This window comes from Battus philenor, unplaced genomic scaffold (genome assembly GCF_028537555.1).
Source record: "Battus philenor isolate CCGP_79_NKW_IND1 unplaced genomic scaffold, ilBatPhil1.0.hap1 SCAF_23, whole genome shotgun sequence".
NCBI lineage: Eukaryota > Metazoa > Arthropoda > Insecta > Lepidoptera > Papilionidae > Battus > Battus philenor.
The window spans coordinates 3,550,846-3,566,950 of NW_027181686.1; the positions used below are offsets into that span (position 1 = coordinate 3,550,846).

The 16,105-nt window shown below is 33.9% G+C and overlaps 2 protein-coding genes across 2 annotated transcripts; one reads left to right on the forward strand and one right to left on the reverse strand.

The window, feature by feature from the left end:
* Positions 1-3,291: 3,291 nt before the first annotated feature.
* Positions 3,292-6,322, forward strand: LOC137924276 (general odorant-binding protein 84a-like). Its single transcript, XM_068767660.1, has 4 exons — positions 3,292-3,509; positions 4,053-4,114; positions 5,438-5,588; positions 6,129-6,322. The coding sequence occupies exons 1-4, from the start codon at positions 3,302-3,304 to the stop codon at positions 6,209-6,211; spliced, it is 504 nt and encodes a 167-aa protein (XP_068623761.1). The 5' UTR covers positions 3,292-3,301; the 3' UTR covers positions 6,212-6,322.
* A 211-nt stretch (positions 6,323-6,533) lies between these two features.
* LOC137924356 (hatching enzyme 1.2-like) lies at positions 6,534-10,673 on the reverse strand. The gene is made up of 7 exons (XM_068767752.1): positions 10,481-10,673; positions 9,220-9,390; positions 8,269-8,415; positions 7,703-7,858; positions 7,111-7,244; positions 6,762-6,847; positions 6,534-6,662 (listed from the first exon to the last, which is right to left on the reverse strand). Exons 1-7 carry the CDS (start codon positions 10,671-10,673, stop codon positions 6,590-6,592), a joined length of 960 nt encoding a protein of 319 aa, XP_068623853.1. The 3' UTR covers positions 6,534-6,589.
* Positions 10,674-16,105: the final 5,432 nt, after the last annotated feature.

The following is a 16,105-nucleotide window of genomic DNA, read 5'->3' on the forward strand; positions in this document are numbered from 1 at the left end:
AAACTGTCCTTATAGGTTAACCATTCGTTACCATTGACGTAATAATGCGATTAACATAAAGAGTGCCGTCACCACACTGCCGAGAATTTATACAGTGTCCTACCATCTAAAGTTGCGATTACATCAGAAAACACAACAACTGTTGGTATTTGTGAATAATTTGTGTAAAAATATCACCCTTAAAACTTTAGATATGTATTATATCAACTTACATACCGAACCTAAACCAATAAAAACTTAAGTTTATACTATTCGATTTAAGTTTAACCACATATACGGCCTCCAAAGTAAAAAAAAACACTTTCTTTACCATCTATGAAATAAAATAATATCAATTTTAGATATAAAATAATAAGCTCTCAGCCTCTTAATTTGCATAGGAGTCCAACACGCATTAATTATTTTGAATCAATAAATTTATGAATGTAAACATTTAATTATATATTGTTCGTGTAACAATGTATATTTCATGTTAAAAATCAAAATGTATCAGCGACGGCAGAATTCATTATGAATTGGTTCGCACGTGTTTATATATTTATGCTAGAAAAGCAAGTAATTTGCATCAGAGCTCACCATTTATTTATAATAGATTCAAAAGCTCATTACAATACTTCTTGAGTATTGTTATTCTAATACTAACTTATTTTACTAATTTAAACATGTAAACTTTATTATTTAACTTAATTATGTATAAAATATTCATCTAATGATGCATGTCCCACATATCTTAGTGTAAAGTAAAATTTTCTCGGAAACTGAAAAATTTTGTCTCCCTCTCAAAAAAAGATGCGCGGACGCTAGCAGTGATACAGTCGCTGCCATACTACTGTGATCAAAAAGTAAGGTGAATAAGTTTATAAAATATAAATTCTTTATTTATTCTTCCAAATTAATTTCATGTCCTTGAAAGTAAAAGCAAAAGTCTAATAAAATACTCTTTTGCCAACACCTTATCCAGTCCTGGAAACAATTGGAATAGCCTTCTTCCGGTCCTTCAAGACCTTCTATGATTCAGATTTCATCTCCTCAATCGATTCAAAACGGCGTCCCCGCATTGGCCTTTCGGGTTTGCTGTATACATCAATCTGGCTATTATCAGAAGTTGCATTGAGCGAAATCAAGCGAATACAGTGGTTGCAGAGCGATACGAGTCAATTTTTTGTCAAAAAAGTCGCAAAGTTCCATTTCAGTATGACATGGTGCATTATTGTGATCAAGGAACCAAGAGTTTTTCAACCATTTCTGTGTGGGCTGAGCCAAATGATATTTCAACACTATCAAGGAGGTCTATAGTTTTCAATGGACGATTTTCAAGCATCAAATCTATGATGGAAATCTATGGACTTCCTCCTCTTCATTAGACGTTTATGGTCGTTCAGAGCGCGGATCGTCTTCACCGCGTTCTCGACTCGCTTTGAACTCGTTATACCACTTATATACGTTGTTTTGTGCCATAGTTTGATCACCAAACGCCTTTCGTAACATTTATATACCCTTTTCCGTTTCGCCACAAAAATATCCGTTCCGCAAACAAAATTAGATGCAAGTTCTTTGCTCGACAAAATCGCCTATTGTAAAAATAGAAATTTTTTTTTGTTTTTTTTTGGTCGCTTTTGGTTGTTCACAAAAACAGGTGACAGTCTATTGAACCTTTTGTCAAATAGACGCTTGGCAAATTTTATAGACAGTCCTCCTAATTTAGGAAAAAAGTCTGTTCGCTTGAGAGTTTTAAATGGCAATTACCTTACTTTTTGATCCACGTATGTAATACACACCACCAACCACACGTGGCTTTCGGTTTCTGCCTCATTAAGAAAGGACAAATTCATGCACGATAAAAATTTGGTGCGTGCGTGATTAGGTCTCTTATTTTTAGGAGAATCGCGACAGCTACCTCAGTGCGCCCCTTGCTGTCCACAAAAGGTCGAGAGAGCGGCGCATCGCATTACAAACACTTCTCATTTTACTCTACAACATCTCAATAGCCAAGGCAGACATATTATTTTCCACTTCGGAACATACTAGCTACACTCAGTGGAATCATCGATCTTATTTAGAGCAAATGCCTGCATATGACCCTGTAGTTTCCGCTTAGCTTCATCGTCTGTAATTGGCCATTGTGATGATAAGCCAAGCTCTGTGCACAAGACCTTTGAGAGAAAGACATGTTTACGTAAGAACTTACTCATTAATCGTGGACAGCACGCTGCAAGCATCGACTATGTGAATGCTCATCACTAATGCTACGTTGCCTTGGTTCATCAACTGTTGGGACTGACCTCCATTAATACAACAGGTAAAAAAATTATAATCGGCTTTTATAAGACAAATTTTAAGAATCTGAGTGACACCACGTTTTTACCGATGTGCTCAATGCTGAAAGTTCTGCTGTCCTTTGTAAGACTCGATTAAAAGTCATTATCTTAGGAAAAGAAAACGGTTTTTATTGACACATTTTCTTTTTAACTTAAGTTCGTAGTTATAGCTTTTAGATATACAATGCAATTTTCTAAAGTGCCATAACTAGCTCAATAAGGGTAATTAACGACCTCATTTTAATAATTACGGTGGCCGGGCAAAATGAGCGCTTAACGACCCTCTATCCACAACCCTATTACAGAATCATTAGGTAATTAATCGTGTGTCATTTTCTGAAAATATCTACGTTCGTTTTAAAAATGAGTCGCCAACATTTTAGGTATAAAGTTAATGTTATTTTACGTCCTGCCTTATAAGACTGATCCGAAATCAGATTATATAGTTAAAATCTAAAAATACAAGGAGAAAGAAGAGATAGAAACACAAAGTACCACATTAATTAAATAAAGAGCAATGTAAATTTATACACAGAAACCTCAAACCCAATTTCCATTGATTTTTGTTATCATCTCTTAATGTATTGCTAGTTCAACATTCATATGATGATTTATTCAGTACGCAGATGGCAATTAATTCTGTTTCTTTCTTTTTAATTTTTAATAACTCGTAGAAACGAAGTAGAATTTTTTTCTTTCTAATTGATATACGTTATGAATATATATTGAAAAATTACATAATATAACATAAATATAATAAATAAAAGAAACAATATTTGGTAACACTTTCAAAGCTACTAAATATGAATGATAATTTTTGCGTTTATTGTTGATATGACTATATTTGTTGTTGATACTAGTCTTCATTTAGGAAAAATCAGAATCTTTGTTTAATAAAATGTTATTAATCTCTGTAAAATCATACTGTACATAAACGGAGAAAATAATTGAACAACATGCCACACAACTGAGTATCATACACGATGAAGGCTGTAGTAATTTTGGTTTTGGTATTAATAACGCTCTCACCGATAGAATGTAAAACGAAAAAGGTAAATGACGATAAAAATAAATCCACCACTACGACAACTACGACGGCTACGATGACTAAAGAGGACCAGGACGTCAGGAATGACATAGACCTCATAAACATTATGAAGGACTGCAACGAAACTTTTCGAATCGGAATGTGTAAGTACTTTATGAAATGTTTCCTTTTTTATTTTGGAATAGTGCAGAAAAATAGAGCATTCTAGCATTTACTTGAGGTAATTTCCTTTTGCGAGCAGTCGTTTATGCGTTCCCACGAAAAAGTGTTTATTCAAATTTAAATTAAAAAATTCTTTATTGAAGATAGAATGGATTATAGATCTTACATCAAAATGAGTTTTTTACCTGTTCGAATGACAAACGCTTTAGACCTGAAAAAAAAACAGGCGAAAAAAAACATCGTGATTTTTTTAATTATGTTAATTTGTTTAGCATTTTGATTTAGAAGGTTCTCCCCTGAGCTTGACAGTTGTTACCATATCACAATCCATGAGAGATGTCCTACTTAACATTGTATCAATAAATACTGTACAGTGCCTGCTGGATACACGACATAGTAAAGGTCGTCGGAAAACGAACAATCCAGGCAACTTTACTTATGGTCAATTAGTTTTGCTAATCTAAATAAACACATCTTCATAAAAAGCATCGATAACTCATTTTAATAATAAAAATGTTTTATAGCTTATTTGGAACAGCTTAACAGCAGCGGAAGTTTCCCCGACGAAACGGACAGAACTCCAAAGGTAAGCATTAATGGAAAATAAATGTGTATTGATATCTACTTAAAAGGAAATGTTCTAACCTTTTTGGTATGGCATTTTAATATAAGCCCAATTAAATTTTTATAAAAAAAAAATTTCAATTAGGAATGATGTTGGCAATACAATAAGAAATCTATCTGAAAATTCATAATTACCTTATATTCCGCCTACATCTATCAAGGGCACGCTTTCTCTTATAATTATTTTAATTTTTTTGTGTACGCAAAATTTATATTAAAAACTAACGATTACATAACTGTTCTGATCACAACAAAAGCTTTACTAAAAGTGATTATTTCGTACGAAGATGATTGTAATCTAGCAATATTAAAAGGGAGAAGGCATCATTCACACAAAGATACTTAACAAGAAAAATTATAATTATCTAAATAAATCGTAAACTGTATATATCTTCGTTTACTATTACGGCATTCATAATTTGTTTGCGCACTAAACATACATACATATGTGCATGTTTTACTTTCATGTAAAGGGAATAGAAGGACGCTGAATGCATAAATGTCAACAACATTACGCCGAATGTCAGCATTAATTCAGCCGTAGGGAGTAGCAATCGTTAAATATTAAAAAGATTATTCGATTCCATATTTACCAAACAATATTATACCTTGTACCTCATACCTTACGTAATGCTACAGTACAACTGCGTGAGAATTGATCACGTAATTTATAACCTCGAATCTTCAAATATCCAAACCAATAATTTCAAACTTATCTTTAAATAATCTGCCAAACTTTGTTATCGCTGCGTTACGGTTAAACGAGTTACATTATTATTTAATGGATAATGTTTAATTGCGGCCTTTAAAAAAAATAAGAAAATGACTATAAAATGATTTCATTATCATAATTTTAATCATATACGTTCATTGCGGAACACGGGACTCCATAGCTGTCCTAGGATCGAATAACAGCCGACATCCAACGACATTAATAAGGTTGTAGCAAAATAATCATTCGAGACCTTAGACCTTGGCTTGGACTGCTACTCAACATGTATTTTGTATTTTAACTTAATGGGGTTCGACATGGTCAGTTGTTATTTCAGAAAGCGTTAACGGGAGATGAATAAGTGGTAGAAAAAGCTCCAACAACGCTTTCGTCTATCGTAATCAAGGAGTGTCTCTTTTGTATAATTTTCTGATTGTACGCATCAAACTCAAAACATTATATAAACTGGTATTAGACTAGTGCAGCGTATTTTATAAGAAAGAAAAATGGAGATAATTTCAACCTCTTGGAAATTAACTGTGTATTATAAAATATTAAAACATTTAATTTCAGTGCTACATTCGTTGTGTATTAGAGACCAGCGGCGTAGCCTCAGATGAAGGACTATTTGACCCTCCTTTAGCTGCCGCACTTCTTATGCAAGTAAGGTCGAGCTTTGACAGTAATGAGCTCGAAGACTTCGCTACCAGCTGTATGGACAGGCGTAAGTATTATACTATAGGTACGATTGGTCATTATAGGTTATATAGGTTCTAGTGGCACCCATCAGTCGGTTGACGACTACATAATTTAGTTAGCAAAAAGTCGGTGGATGCGGATAGCGCATGACCAGTTATTATGGATTTTGAGAGAGGCCTGAGTCTTTCGGAGGGTATTTATCAGTTTATAAGCTAATGATGACTTAGCCCCAATCTCGTAAAACGGAATTAGAGAAAAAAAAAACTGCAATTATAGTATCGCTTTTCGACCTTAGTATTAAAATACATTCCACGTTTTTTATTCCTACACGGTGACAATATTAATCATATAAAGAATTTACCTAACACCAAAGTATTATATATTGTGTCAGTTCAACTGCAGAAACGGCTTATGTTCAGTTTGTTTTAGGAGAAATGAGTAGGGAAGAAAATCAATTGCTTATTCTAACAATCACGTGGTCAGTTCCTCCAATTCATTATCACTTAAAGTAAGACAAAGCTTATCTCTTGATTGGTATTTCTATTGATGGCGTATTTAATTCCAGAGGAAACCTGCAAATGTGAAAGATCTTACCAATTTATAAAGTGTATAATGGAGAAAGAAATAAACAAAATGCAAGACATATAACGATCAAATCCAAAATGGCGGCGATTATGGCTCTGACATTGACTGTGATCTGGCTCTTAAATATATAGTAGTATATTTGAGTTTAATTATAATTTTGTTGAACCTAATAAATGTAGATAAAGAGCATCATTATTCGTATTTTTATTTTTTAACGAGAGTTATCTCTTTGTGAATTGCGTCATAAAAAATTGAGTTAATTTCATTTTTGCACTTAAAAAGGCATAAAATGCTGTGGGATAATAAAACGATGAATTAGAAGAATTGACCATAACACCTTTAATTCTGTCTTAAAAATAAATACATAATGGACTAGTATAATAGCAGATCATTGTTTCGAAAGGCATTTGCTGATTAGACTTGAATAATGTTACAATCTGTTTACTCTAAAAACGGGTACTTCCGACCGAAGATGTTCTGCCACACGTCCGCTAGCCAGCCTGTTTGCGGTTCCCTGTTGGTTGACAACAAATATTAATTTTATATTAGTATTCCTTAACAATAAAATAGACACTGTGTAATATTTATATCAAATTATGTATAAAAAACTTACTGCTTTTTACAATTGTACATAGTGTTGATTTTTCTAACATCTCCACGACTGAGCCCATCTCTCTGACCTAATTTAACACCTCCAACCTATAGAAATTATAGAGTAATATTATAAACAGAATATTGAATAGTAACAAAGTACTGCTAAGTTTACTTATTGCTATCTTGCAATGAGACAGGTAGTAAGAATTACCGAACCGTTTCTAAGAAATAACAATGGAATGGAAGCGAATGTTGTACAGGATTGAATTGATTAAGCAGGAAATATAACTGAGCAATAGGTATTTAACTTCATCATTTTATCACTTTTATGATATCAAAGAAGTGTTATTTACACAGCAATTATTTACCTTGGGCTCGATAGTCTTTTTCGAGTTTTTAGAAAAGGCATACTCCGAGTAGTGCATCACGCTGTTATAGTCATAAGGCACACCATACCCGCTGGTATACTGGCTGTCTGACTTCTTGAAGTTATTCTCTGCTCCTGTTAACATAAGCTACTTATGATATCCTAGTATTATATTTAGCATTCGCAGGGCTTGTCCATAAAATTCTAAACTATCTGTTTTTCTTTAAAATAATCCCAGAAGCAAAAGTCCCGGGTATATATGTTATATCCGCCATATTCGCTGTGCCTGCATAGATTAGCAACTTTCTTTAGCCTCCAAAAGATCCGTTAACCAACAATTAGAACATTAAAGAGCAATAATGTTACAAATAATCTATTTCATTTACCAATATGTTTAGCATACCGACACACATCTATTACTCAAACTGCCATTTAATTTGTATACCATTAAAAAGGCAATCAATTGCCTGAAAGTATGCGATCCTAGTCACCTTTAAAGTACTACATCTTACCTTAATAAACTCATGTAGTTTGAAGAATACATAAAATACATTATTAAAAGGTATTTCCAAATTAATGGTACTAGTCTTCACCTGATTTGACGTTGTGGTAATTAACCGTGACGTAATCGTCTCGCTCGGGTCGGCTCTGTTCATGCGTGAAGCCTACTGCATGCAGGATCTCGTGTAGCACCGTTCCCTTCTTCGACATACAGCCTGGCCGCTGGAGGTTCACTTCCTGACTGCCCCCTTAATGCACGACCAAAAGTTATTCCAAAAGTCAAAGTCATGCTAACATCAAACGATGTAAAGTGAAATAAAAAATCAGGGGTTAGAAACATAAAATTTTGGGCAGTATTGCAATTGTATTAGTGACACCTGCAAGTTATTTGTTAAAAGGTATGAAGTACAAAATATTGCACAAAGATACCACGAAGCAAATACCGTTTAAACTAATAAAAATAAATAAAGAACATTGGACATAACAACAAAAGTTATATAAAAAGTATTAATAGGCCGTCCAAAACACTAACAGTTTTGAGGTTCATTCAAAATTGAAGATTTCATACGTCAATCAACAATTTAATTAAATTATATGAAATCTTTTTCTTTTCATTTTATTGTAATTCGGTTATATGTAATATTAGATATAAATATACCAATCCGGCCAACGCTGGACCAGCAGCCAGTGTTGCCACTTGTAAAAATAATGTAGTCCGACTGAGTCTTGCGGGGAACGAAACGAAGACACGTCAGGCGATGGTAGTCCGCGATTGCTTTCATTATCGTATCCCTGTCGTCCTGGTCTGTGGAATAGAAAAAATGTTCCTAAAAGTTCTGTCAACCTGGTTACCTATTTGCAATTCAAATATTTTACGTTCTTGCTTTTCAAAATTCATCATGTAAATGATGTTTTTAGTTAAGTGAATACTATAAGATGGTCAGACGATCTTGTTAAGTCTTTAGAAGACACTATGGGAAAAACCTTTATCCAGCAATGAATTTCCTACGGCTGAAATCATGACGTTATGATGATAATACACTCAAGAATGAAAATAGAATAATAGGTTTTCTTTTCTTGATAGAGTCATATATATCTCGTTAAACATTAAACTACTGAACTTAACAAATGCTGGAGCAATTGCTGCAAGTACTAAGTATAAATATAACATAAACATGGTGTAGAGATACCAATGTTTATATTATTATTAATGTATTTTTATCATTAAGCCATTGTTCACTGAAATCATTTAGTTAATTATTGTACTGTATATTTGTACAGACGTACATAAATAATCAGCAATAAGCTTGGAAATTAAATGAATGAACTTTGAATAAATAGAAAATGTAATGCCCGCGCTGACACTTCTGAGAAAATTCTTGAGCCTAGTGACTGCATTAAGCAAGCTTTAAAAAAAATATTCATTACAAATAGTCACCCCCATGACACGAAAGTTTTTGATAGACGCCATCTTCAATAATAGAAACGAAGTATTGTTTAATATTCTCTAAAGTTGAATCAGCTTTTTATTTAATAGGATACAGCGGGTAACAGGTTTATTTTTACAGTCTTTAGTCTATTTACAAAACCAAAATCCACAAACACTTACTGAATTGCCCGGCGACAACGTAAGGTATTATGCCATTCGGCCAACGCGAAGCCTTGTTGTTCATTCCGTTCCTGGTGTTAGCCGGCGGAATCAATATGTCACCTTGTCCGTAGTTACCCATTTCTTCCGGATTCATCAGCGATTCCTCGGTCCACATAGCTACAGCTTCCCCTTAAAGACATACCATTTAAACATCGTAAATTAAAGGGTTAAAACTGACTGTAAAAATGTTAAAACACTCGGTAACAAATGGGATACATTTTAATGTAACGATTTATGATGATGTACTGATATTCATATATGGCTGAAAAGAAAATTAAATTTCTAGTTACACCAAAGAACCCTCTATATCCAAGAACTTAACTTTTATTAGTTATATACAAAAATGCTAAAAAATATGGACTTTGGATTAATGAAATTTTATTTCTCCACTAAGGTTCTAGAATGGAAACCAAGGTACAGTGAAGGACACCCGCCTACGAAGTGGGCAGACGACCTTGTTAGGGTCATCGTATGACGTTGGATTCAGGCCGCTTCTAACCGTCCCCATATAAAACTATTATCAAACAGTGGATGGCCTTTGGCTGGAACGATGTTGATGGTGTGTTTGCGTTTCGAAAAGATTTCCATTTTTACGGAAGTTCTACAAAAATCATGAGTATGAAGAATATAATAAATTTTATATAACAACTTGACTGTTTCTACCTTATGTTTATCCTAACTACAACGATATAACGTAGCTTTTCTGCTTTAAAAGGCACAACTAATATTATCAGTTTTAATTTCTTACTGAAATTATTGGTTTAATCCGAATTCTAACCACTTTTAAGACTAAATCATACATACACCTACTTTTATATTATATTTTAGAGATGGTCTATTGTATGTCGGTCTATTGTTTAGGTTAGTTTAGTCTATTGGTGAGGTCTATTGGTATGATGTATATAGACTATGCGTCTAAAAATAAATAGGTATTGAATATTACTTAATGCTTCCAATATATTCAATGATATCTATATTTGCGAGAAAAATCACAAATGGCTCAAACGTACTCCGCAGCGACAAGTACAACTAAACAAAATGACAAATGACACAAGTTTTAGAAAACGTCAAATTAGAACAATTTAATTTTAAAAAATCTCCCGTTGCTTGATATTAAAAGATATGAACGTTGAATGCAACTCGGAATTAACAAGGAAGAATGAGGTGAACAAACAAACATATTTAAAAAAATTATAACATAAAATATAGCATTACTCACCACTACTATTTTCTGGAGTCCCGTAAGCAGCTGGACCTAAGCTAGATAGATCTATTTCACCATCACCCTCGTCTATTATATTATTATTATCAGTATCGTCAGGTGTCATTACATCTATATCTTTACTGTTAGTTGGCAAAGATTCTAAACTTGATATTAAAAGGAGCGATACAGTAAAATATAGTAAGAACATTTTAAAGGAGTTGGAGGAAATGAATTACTTTACTTATTTTATATGAAATAAAAATAATTCTAATGAAGAGTACCAGGCGATCAGAAAGCACCAATATGTCTGTGACAGGGATCCGACGCCCGTGTTTTATATAGAGGAGACGCGAGGACCTGTCATAGGGTAAACACACATAATAAATATTATCGGCGACAAGGTTCGTTACTCCTACTTCCTCATACAGGATGTGCAAATAAAAACGTAAGTGAACCGATAACGCGAGCCTTGGCTTGAGGAAAGAAAGTAATCAAATATGTAGTACAAAAAATATTATATTTTATGACGTCTTCTTTGGCAAGCCTAATATCGGAACTTGGTTGATTAAAAAATTAAGTTTCAACATCATCATTGTTATTTCAGCCGTTTAACGCCCATGTTAGTCATAGACCTCTCCAATAGATTTCCTATATGACCGGTTAGATGCCTGCATCCAACGTCGTCCGAAAACCGTAATAATGTCGTTTGTCGCTAGCGCTAGCAGATCTGTGGTCTGCACTCCCCAAGTACCAACCTTAACGCCCCATCGGCCATCAGTATCGGCTATAAGACCTACTTATTGCCACCTCGACCTGCCAATCCGCTAGCCCATTTGCCTATTGCTCAATGCTATTTCGATTTCGTAGAGAAATTCAGTGCATAGTCCTATCAATGGCTATAAACGTGACAATGCGGCCCAGAGTGGGAGACAAAATCGAGTGAGATGTACCGAAAAACAAAACTGTTGTAGACCTCAAATAGTCAGAAACACTTGACAAGCAGTGATTTATACACAGGACATAAGAAGGTTTTTCAACCGCGTTTTCGTTCTACCGAAATAAATTTAACTTACATTATCTAAGATTAGTTGTCAGTAATTTTAAGTTCTTAATACTAAACAGAGTAATACTTCCGAACGCAGGCAAACACAGAAAAAACATTTTAGATGGACACAAACTAATGAAAGAAGGTACACAAGTAATGCCAGATGAAAAAGTGTAATTTTAATATAATTTAATGTTAATCTATATGTATGTTTAGAATTTTTATATCAAACATTTATATATATACCGTTTCACGATTTCATGTTTCATAATAAGGATATAAATAAACTTAAAACATTCAAGCAGCTCATTTTTAAGTGTAACAATAAGATTTAATGCATAATTAAATAAAGATAAGGCACGGGTGTTACGTTTATTACGTTATTTTGCAACAGATGACATAGTTATCTAATTAGTTAATATTTTCACGAACCATTTGCGGACTTCCGTGTCCGTGCAGCCACAGTCGCAAAAATATTTTTCATTGATAAATTTATGTAAACAAGCAATCACCGCTATTTTTAAAAGCAGATTAATTTGAAGGATTCCTACACGTACAATAATTTGAAGTACAGATATTGGATAACTAGCGGTCATTTTAGATAAATGTGTTTTTCTACTTTAAAAGGAAACGCCTTTTTAAACTGTTTATGCTCTTATCGAGACAAATGTATAACATGCTGAATTCCTAATACATGAACTTATTTATTACTCCGGGAAGATATATTAAAACTAGTGTTTAAACATTATATTGTTTAGTGATGACTTTAAACATCACAAAACAGGACTTTTGTTCACAATACTATACATGACCCTTATGAAGCTAGTTATAGACTTTAACAATATAATATTGTCAGACAATATTTATATAATGAACTACTATTACCATTAGTCACGCTGTAACTTGAGAGCGACTAAATCGATGTCAATCATCTCTTTTCAATAAGTTTCCTAATACTCTTAGAAGGTTCTGATAAAAACAATTCCTGCTATTTGAATTGGCAAAGAATTGGAGTGTTGAAAATTTTGTTTTTTCATGACAGTTTTCGTGTAAGAAAACCATCAAAATTATTTATTTATGTAGAAAATAAAGAAGATTAAATAGAACTAACGTTATTGTATTGCAAAAGGTGTTGTAATAAACACAGTTTGACTTTTAAACACACTTTTCATTATGTGTTTGGAATTGATTATTCGTAGTTAAGAAAAGCAACTTCTATCGGGTCAGCTAATCATAAATAAAAATAGCCTAATGAATAGTAGAGCAGGTAAAATAAATAATAAAAGGTTAAGAACCATTTACTAGACCTATAATTATCTATCTCTTATTTCATTTCTTTTTCTTCTTGCTTCTTTCTGAGGCAACTGCGATCGAACCAATACTGATCGAAGTAAGTTAGATGTTTTTATTTATTATTGTTTTATATTTATAATATGTATTAAACCTTTTTTATTATAAGTATATATGTATATATGTGTGTGTTTTTATTATAAGTGTGTATGTATGTAATTTTAAGTATGTATGTCTATGTATGTTTATGTACGAGTATATTTATGTTCATTTGTTTGTGAATATGTATTTTTTTGTACACGTGAACTACCCTTTATAAGTACTTTAATCTTTTCCTTACTATGGTTGTCTGTAAGAGATTGCCTTGTGTGATAAGACCGCCCGTTGTATTTTTCTGTATATTATTGTAAAACTTATTAAATGTATCTTATCGTGTACAATAAAGAATATTAAATAAATAAATAAATAAAGTAAAATAAGGCAAGACGTTTTCAAGTATCCTCGCTTTAGTAGATCTAACCCTGTTCATTTTATCTATTATTGTATACAACGCCTCAAAATTAATAGAAATAATAAATGTTATTCTAAAGAACTGTAAGTAAAAAAGGAGAACATCTGGAAAAGAAAACATTACCATAAAGTGCATAAAGATAACCAGTGCAAGGCGCAATAGAATAAATTACCGTTAATGTCCATGTTCCGAAGTGAAAAAGGTATGTAAAAATATTCACAAAACGAAAGAAAGGAACCTAAAACGCCATTGTCAGAGATATCTGAAAGCAGCCTGCTGTGAAGCGTTTCCGCTCGTGACGATACAAACATGGCAAATGACAACGTATATATGTTCTTTAACAATATAACAACAATGCGCTGTCTGGTCAAGCAACAATCTCATTTATGTGTGAGCAAATGATGTGTTGCTCTAATAATAATGAATAGCTTATTATTATACATAATTTTGCCCAACACCATTTTGGAACTATCGCCTTAAAAATATGTCGTTAGCTTAGGTGATGCGCACGATGTGGCAATTGGGGCAGTGGATCCTGGTGAAAAAAATCAGACATGACCTATCAGGGTATCAGCGATGTCGGAATGGCAAGCCGTGACTTCCTTCTGCCAGATCGTCATCCTAAGGAAGTAGAGTAACAAGAGCGACAGAGAATAAATTCCGCTCAGACACTTCATTATCGTAGACACGTGTCTCGTGCAGCCCTCCGGAAAATGATGTTCATCTACCCGAAACGGGGCCGTCGAAGTCGCAGGTATTAAGGGTGAGGACAGGCCTTAACTGCGACAAGCTTCAACGATCCCAAACCATCGTGATAGCACAAATGGGTTTCAGGCGGAGCGTGAAATACACATACCTTGGTTGTGGTTCATGAAAATAACATAATGCGCATGATGACGGCAAAAAAAATTCCCAATAGATTTATCGGTGTCTCCCACACCAGCAACGACCACCTAGGGGGTCCTACTGGGTAAGTATAAGTACCTCTGGTCCCGCTGGCTAAGTAGAGTGGATGATTTTCCATAAAACAAAAAAAATTGTTTGATAAGTTGTTGAGTGTTGCATAAACTAGCGATTGGCGATATGCTTAAACGAAATTTTAACATAAAATCATCAGACGAGCAGAGCGTTCTTTTCATTGTACGTACTGTCATGTCCATGCGAGAAAGCAGAGCTACCAAGTTTCAGCAAAAAATATTACATTTAACTTATAAAATGATTGGAGTTACCTTTCAAAACGGAATATAATAATTCGATAATAACATCGTAACTAGCTTTTTCGAACACCTGGAAATCGGATTCGGTTATTATTACCGTTTTACAAGGTGTGAAGCGGTGGTGTTGAAGATGCTTACCGTAAACCGCTTTATGGTAACTAAGATTAAATACTTCCTTAGTCTTAATTTGACCCGTTACATTAAACATTCAGCTAGTCGAGCCCAAGGCTTCGGCTGTCCTCGATACATGCTTAGCATTCAGATTCAAAGGCACTCGATTTAGCCAGAACTCGACTAGGTCGTTTGCAATTCCCTGGCAAAAACAGTGGAAGGAACTCCAGCGACTCCTGTGTGTATGGTTGGAGAAAACCTGCCCAGTGCGTGGCGGTATCTTGTGTAAATTTGCAGCCGTCTTCGCCGATGCTTACGATTCCATTGTCTGGCTGCAATTTGTTTCAATATTTATTTTTTGGAAATGTATTTTTATATTTTTTCATGTGCATCCGTCGTGTACTGCTGTGGTTAGGCAGGAGCCATCTTACTTGCGTTTCTCGCACAAACAGAGAAGAATAAGCCGTAGTCTGTCGGCGAAGAAGCCCACCGAGACATAATTATTTCCTCATCGCGTAACATTCTACCGCGTACCTACCAGGTACCTACCAGTTAACAGGTCGCACTCATATTTTGAACTGTCTTCAACATACAGAGTGCAGATGAAAACAACAGTGCAGATACGCGGGGAATCCTGTGTCTGGTAATTATCGGGGCTTGGGATGCAGCGAAAGTACTGCAGCGCACTAGTTTTTAAGACTGTCGGCATTTCAGGCAGAAACTCTTTCTCAATTTTGACTGTTTCGTTTTCCAGGTGTTCAGCGTCGCTTTTCTAAACATACACTTAACGTGAGAAAGAAGCACCCCATTGTAGATAGATTTGGTCTTAAACTCCAGGGCTGCCTTCTTTGCCAGTCCTTTCATTCTCCTTCTTTTAATATATTAGTATTTAGAAGAATGAAATTGCAATAATATAATATTGAATAAGATACCGTAAATCAGCGCTGATTTATGTACAGGTTATGTTGTACTAACGTGAACAAAACGTAACTAATCAAGATAACGTGCTCAATTCAATAAAGCTTTATTGATAATAATATATTTTACAAATAAACCATAATATATTTAATTTATATAAGATAATATAAGGCAATAGTTATTACATAACAACAATAGTTACTATTATAATTGTACAATATAATTGAGAAAAAAGAATTCATAAATAGTTTGTTAATGAGCACGTCAGTACAAATTTTACAAATTCAAAATATCATTATTCAAGTCGACATTTAGATGCGCTTTTGAATCATCGTTTATTTTAACATAATAAGCAGTAAACGACTACCGGCTCTGAACTTCGGCCTGTTCAGAGCCAGCCAAAAACTCAATAAGTGTTCTTTTAAATGAAATTCAACAGTTTTTAATGTGTACATTATAACATCAATCATGTAAATAAGTCAACAATCCAAGTTCCACACATTCTATCATTGAAAACACTTCCAAAATCTGAAAAAAATTCGAAGTGG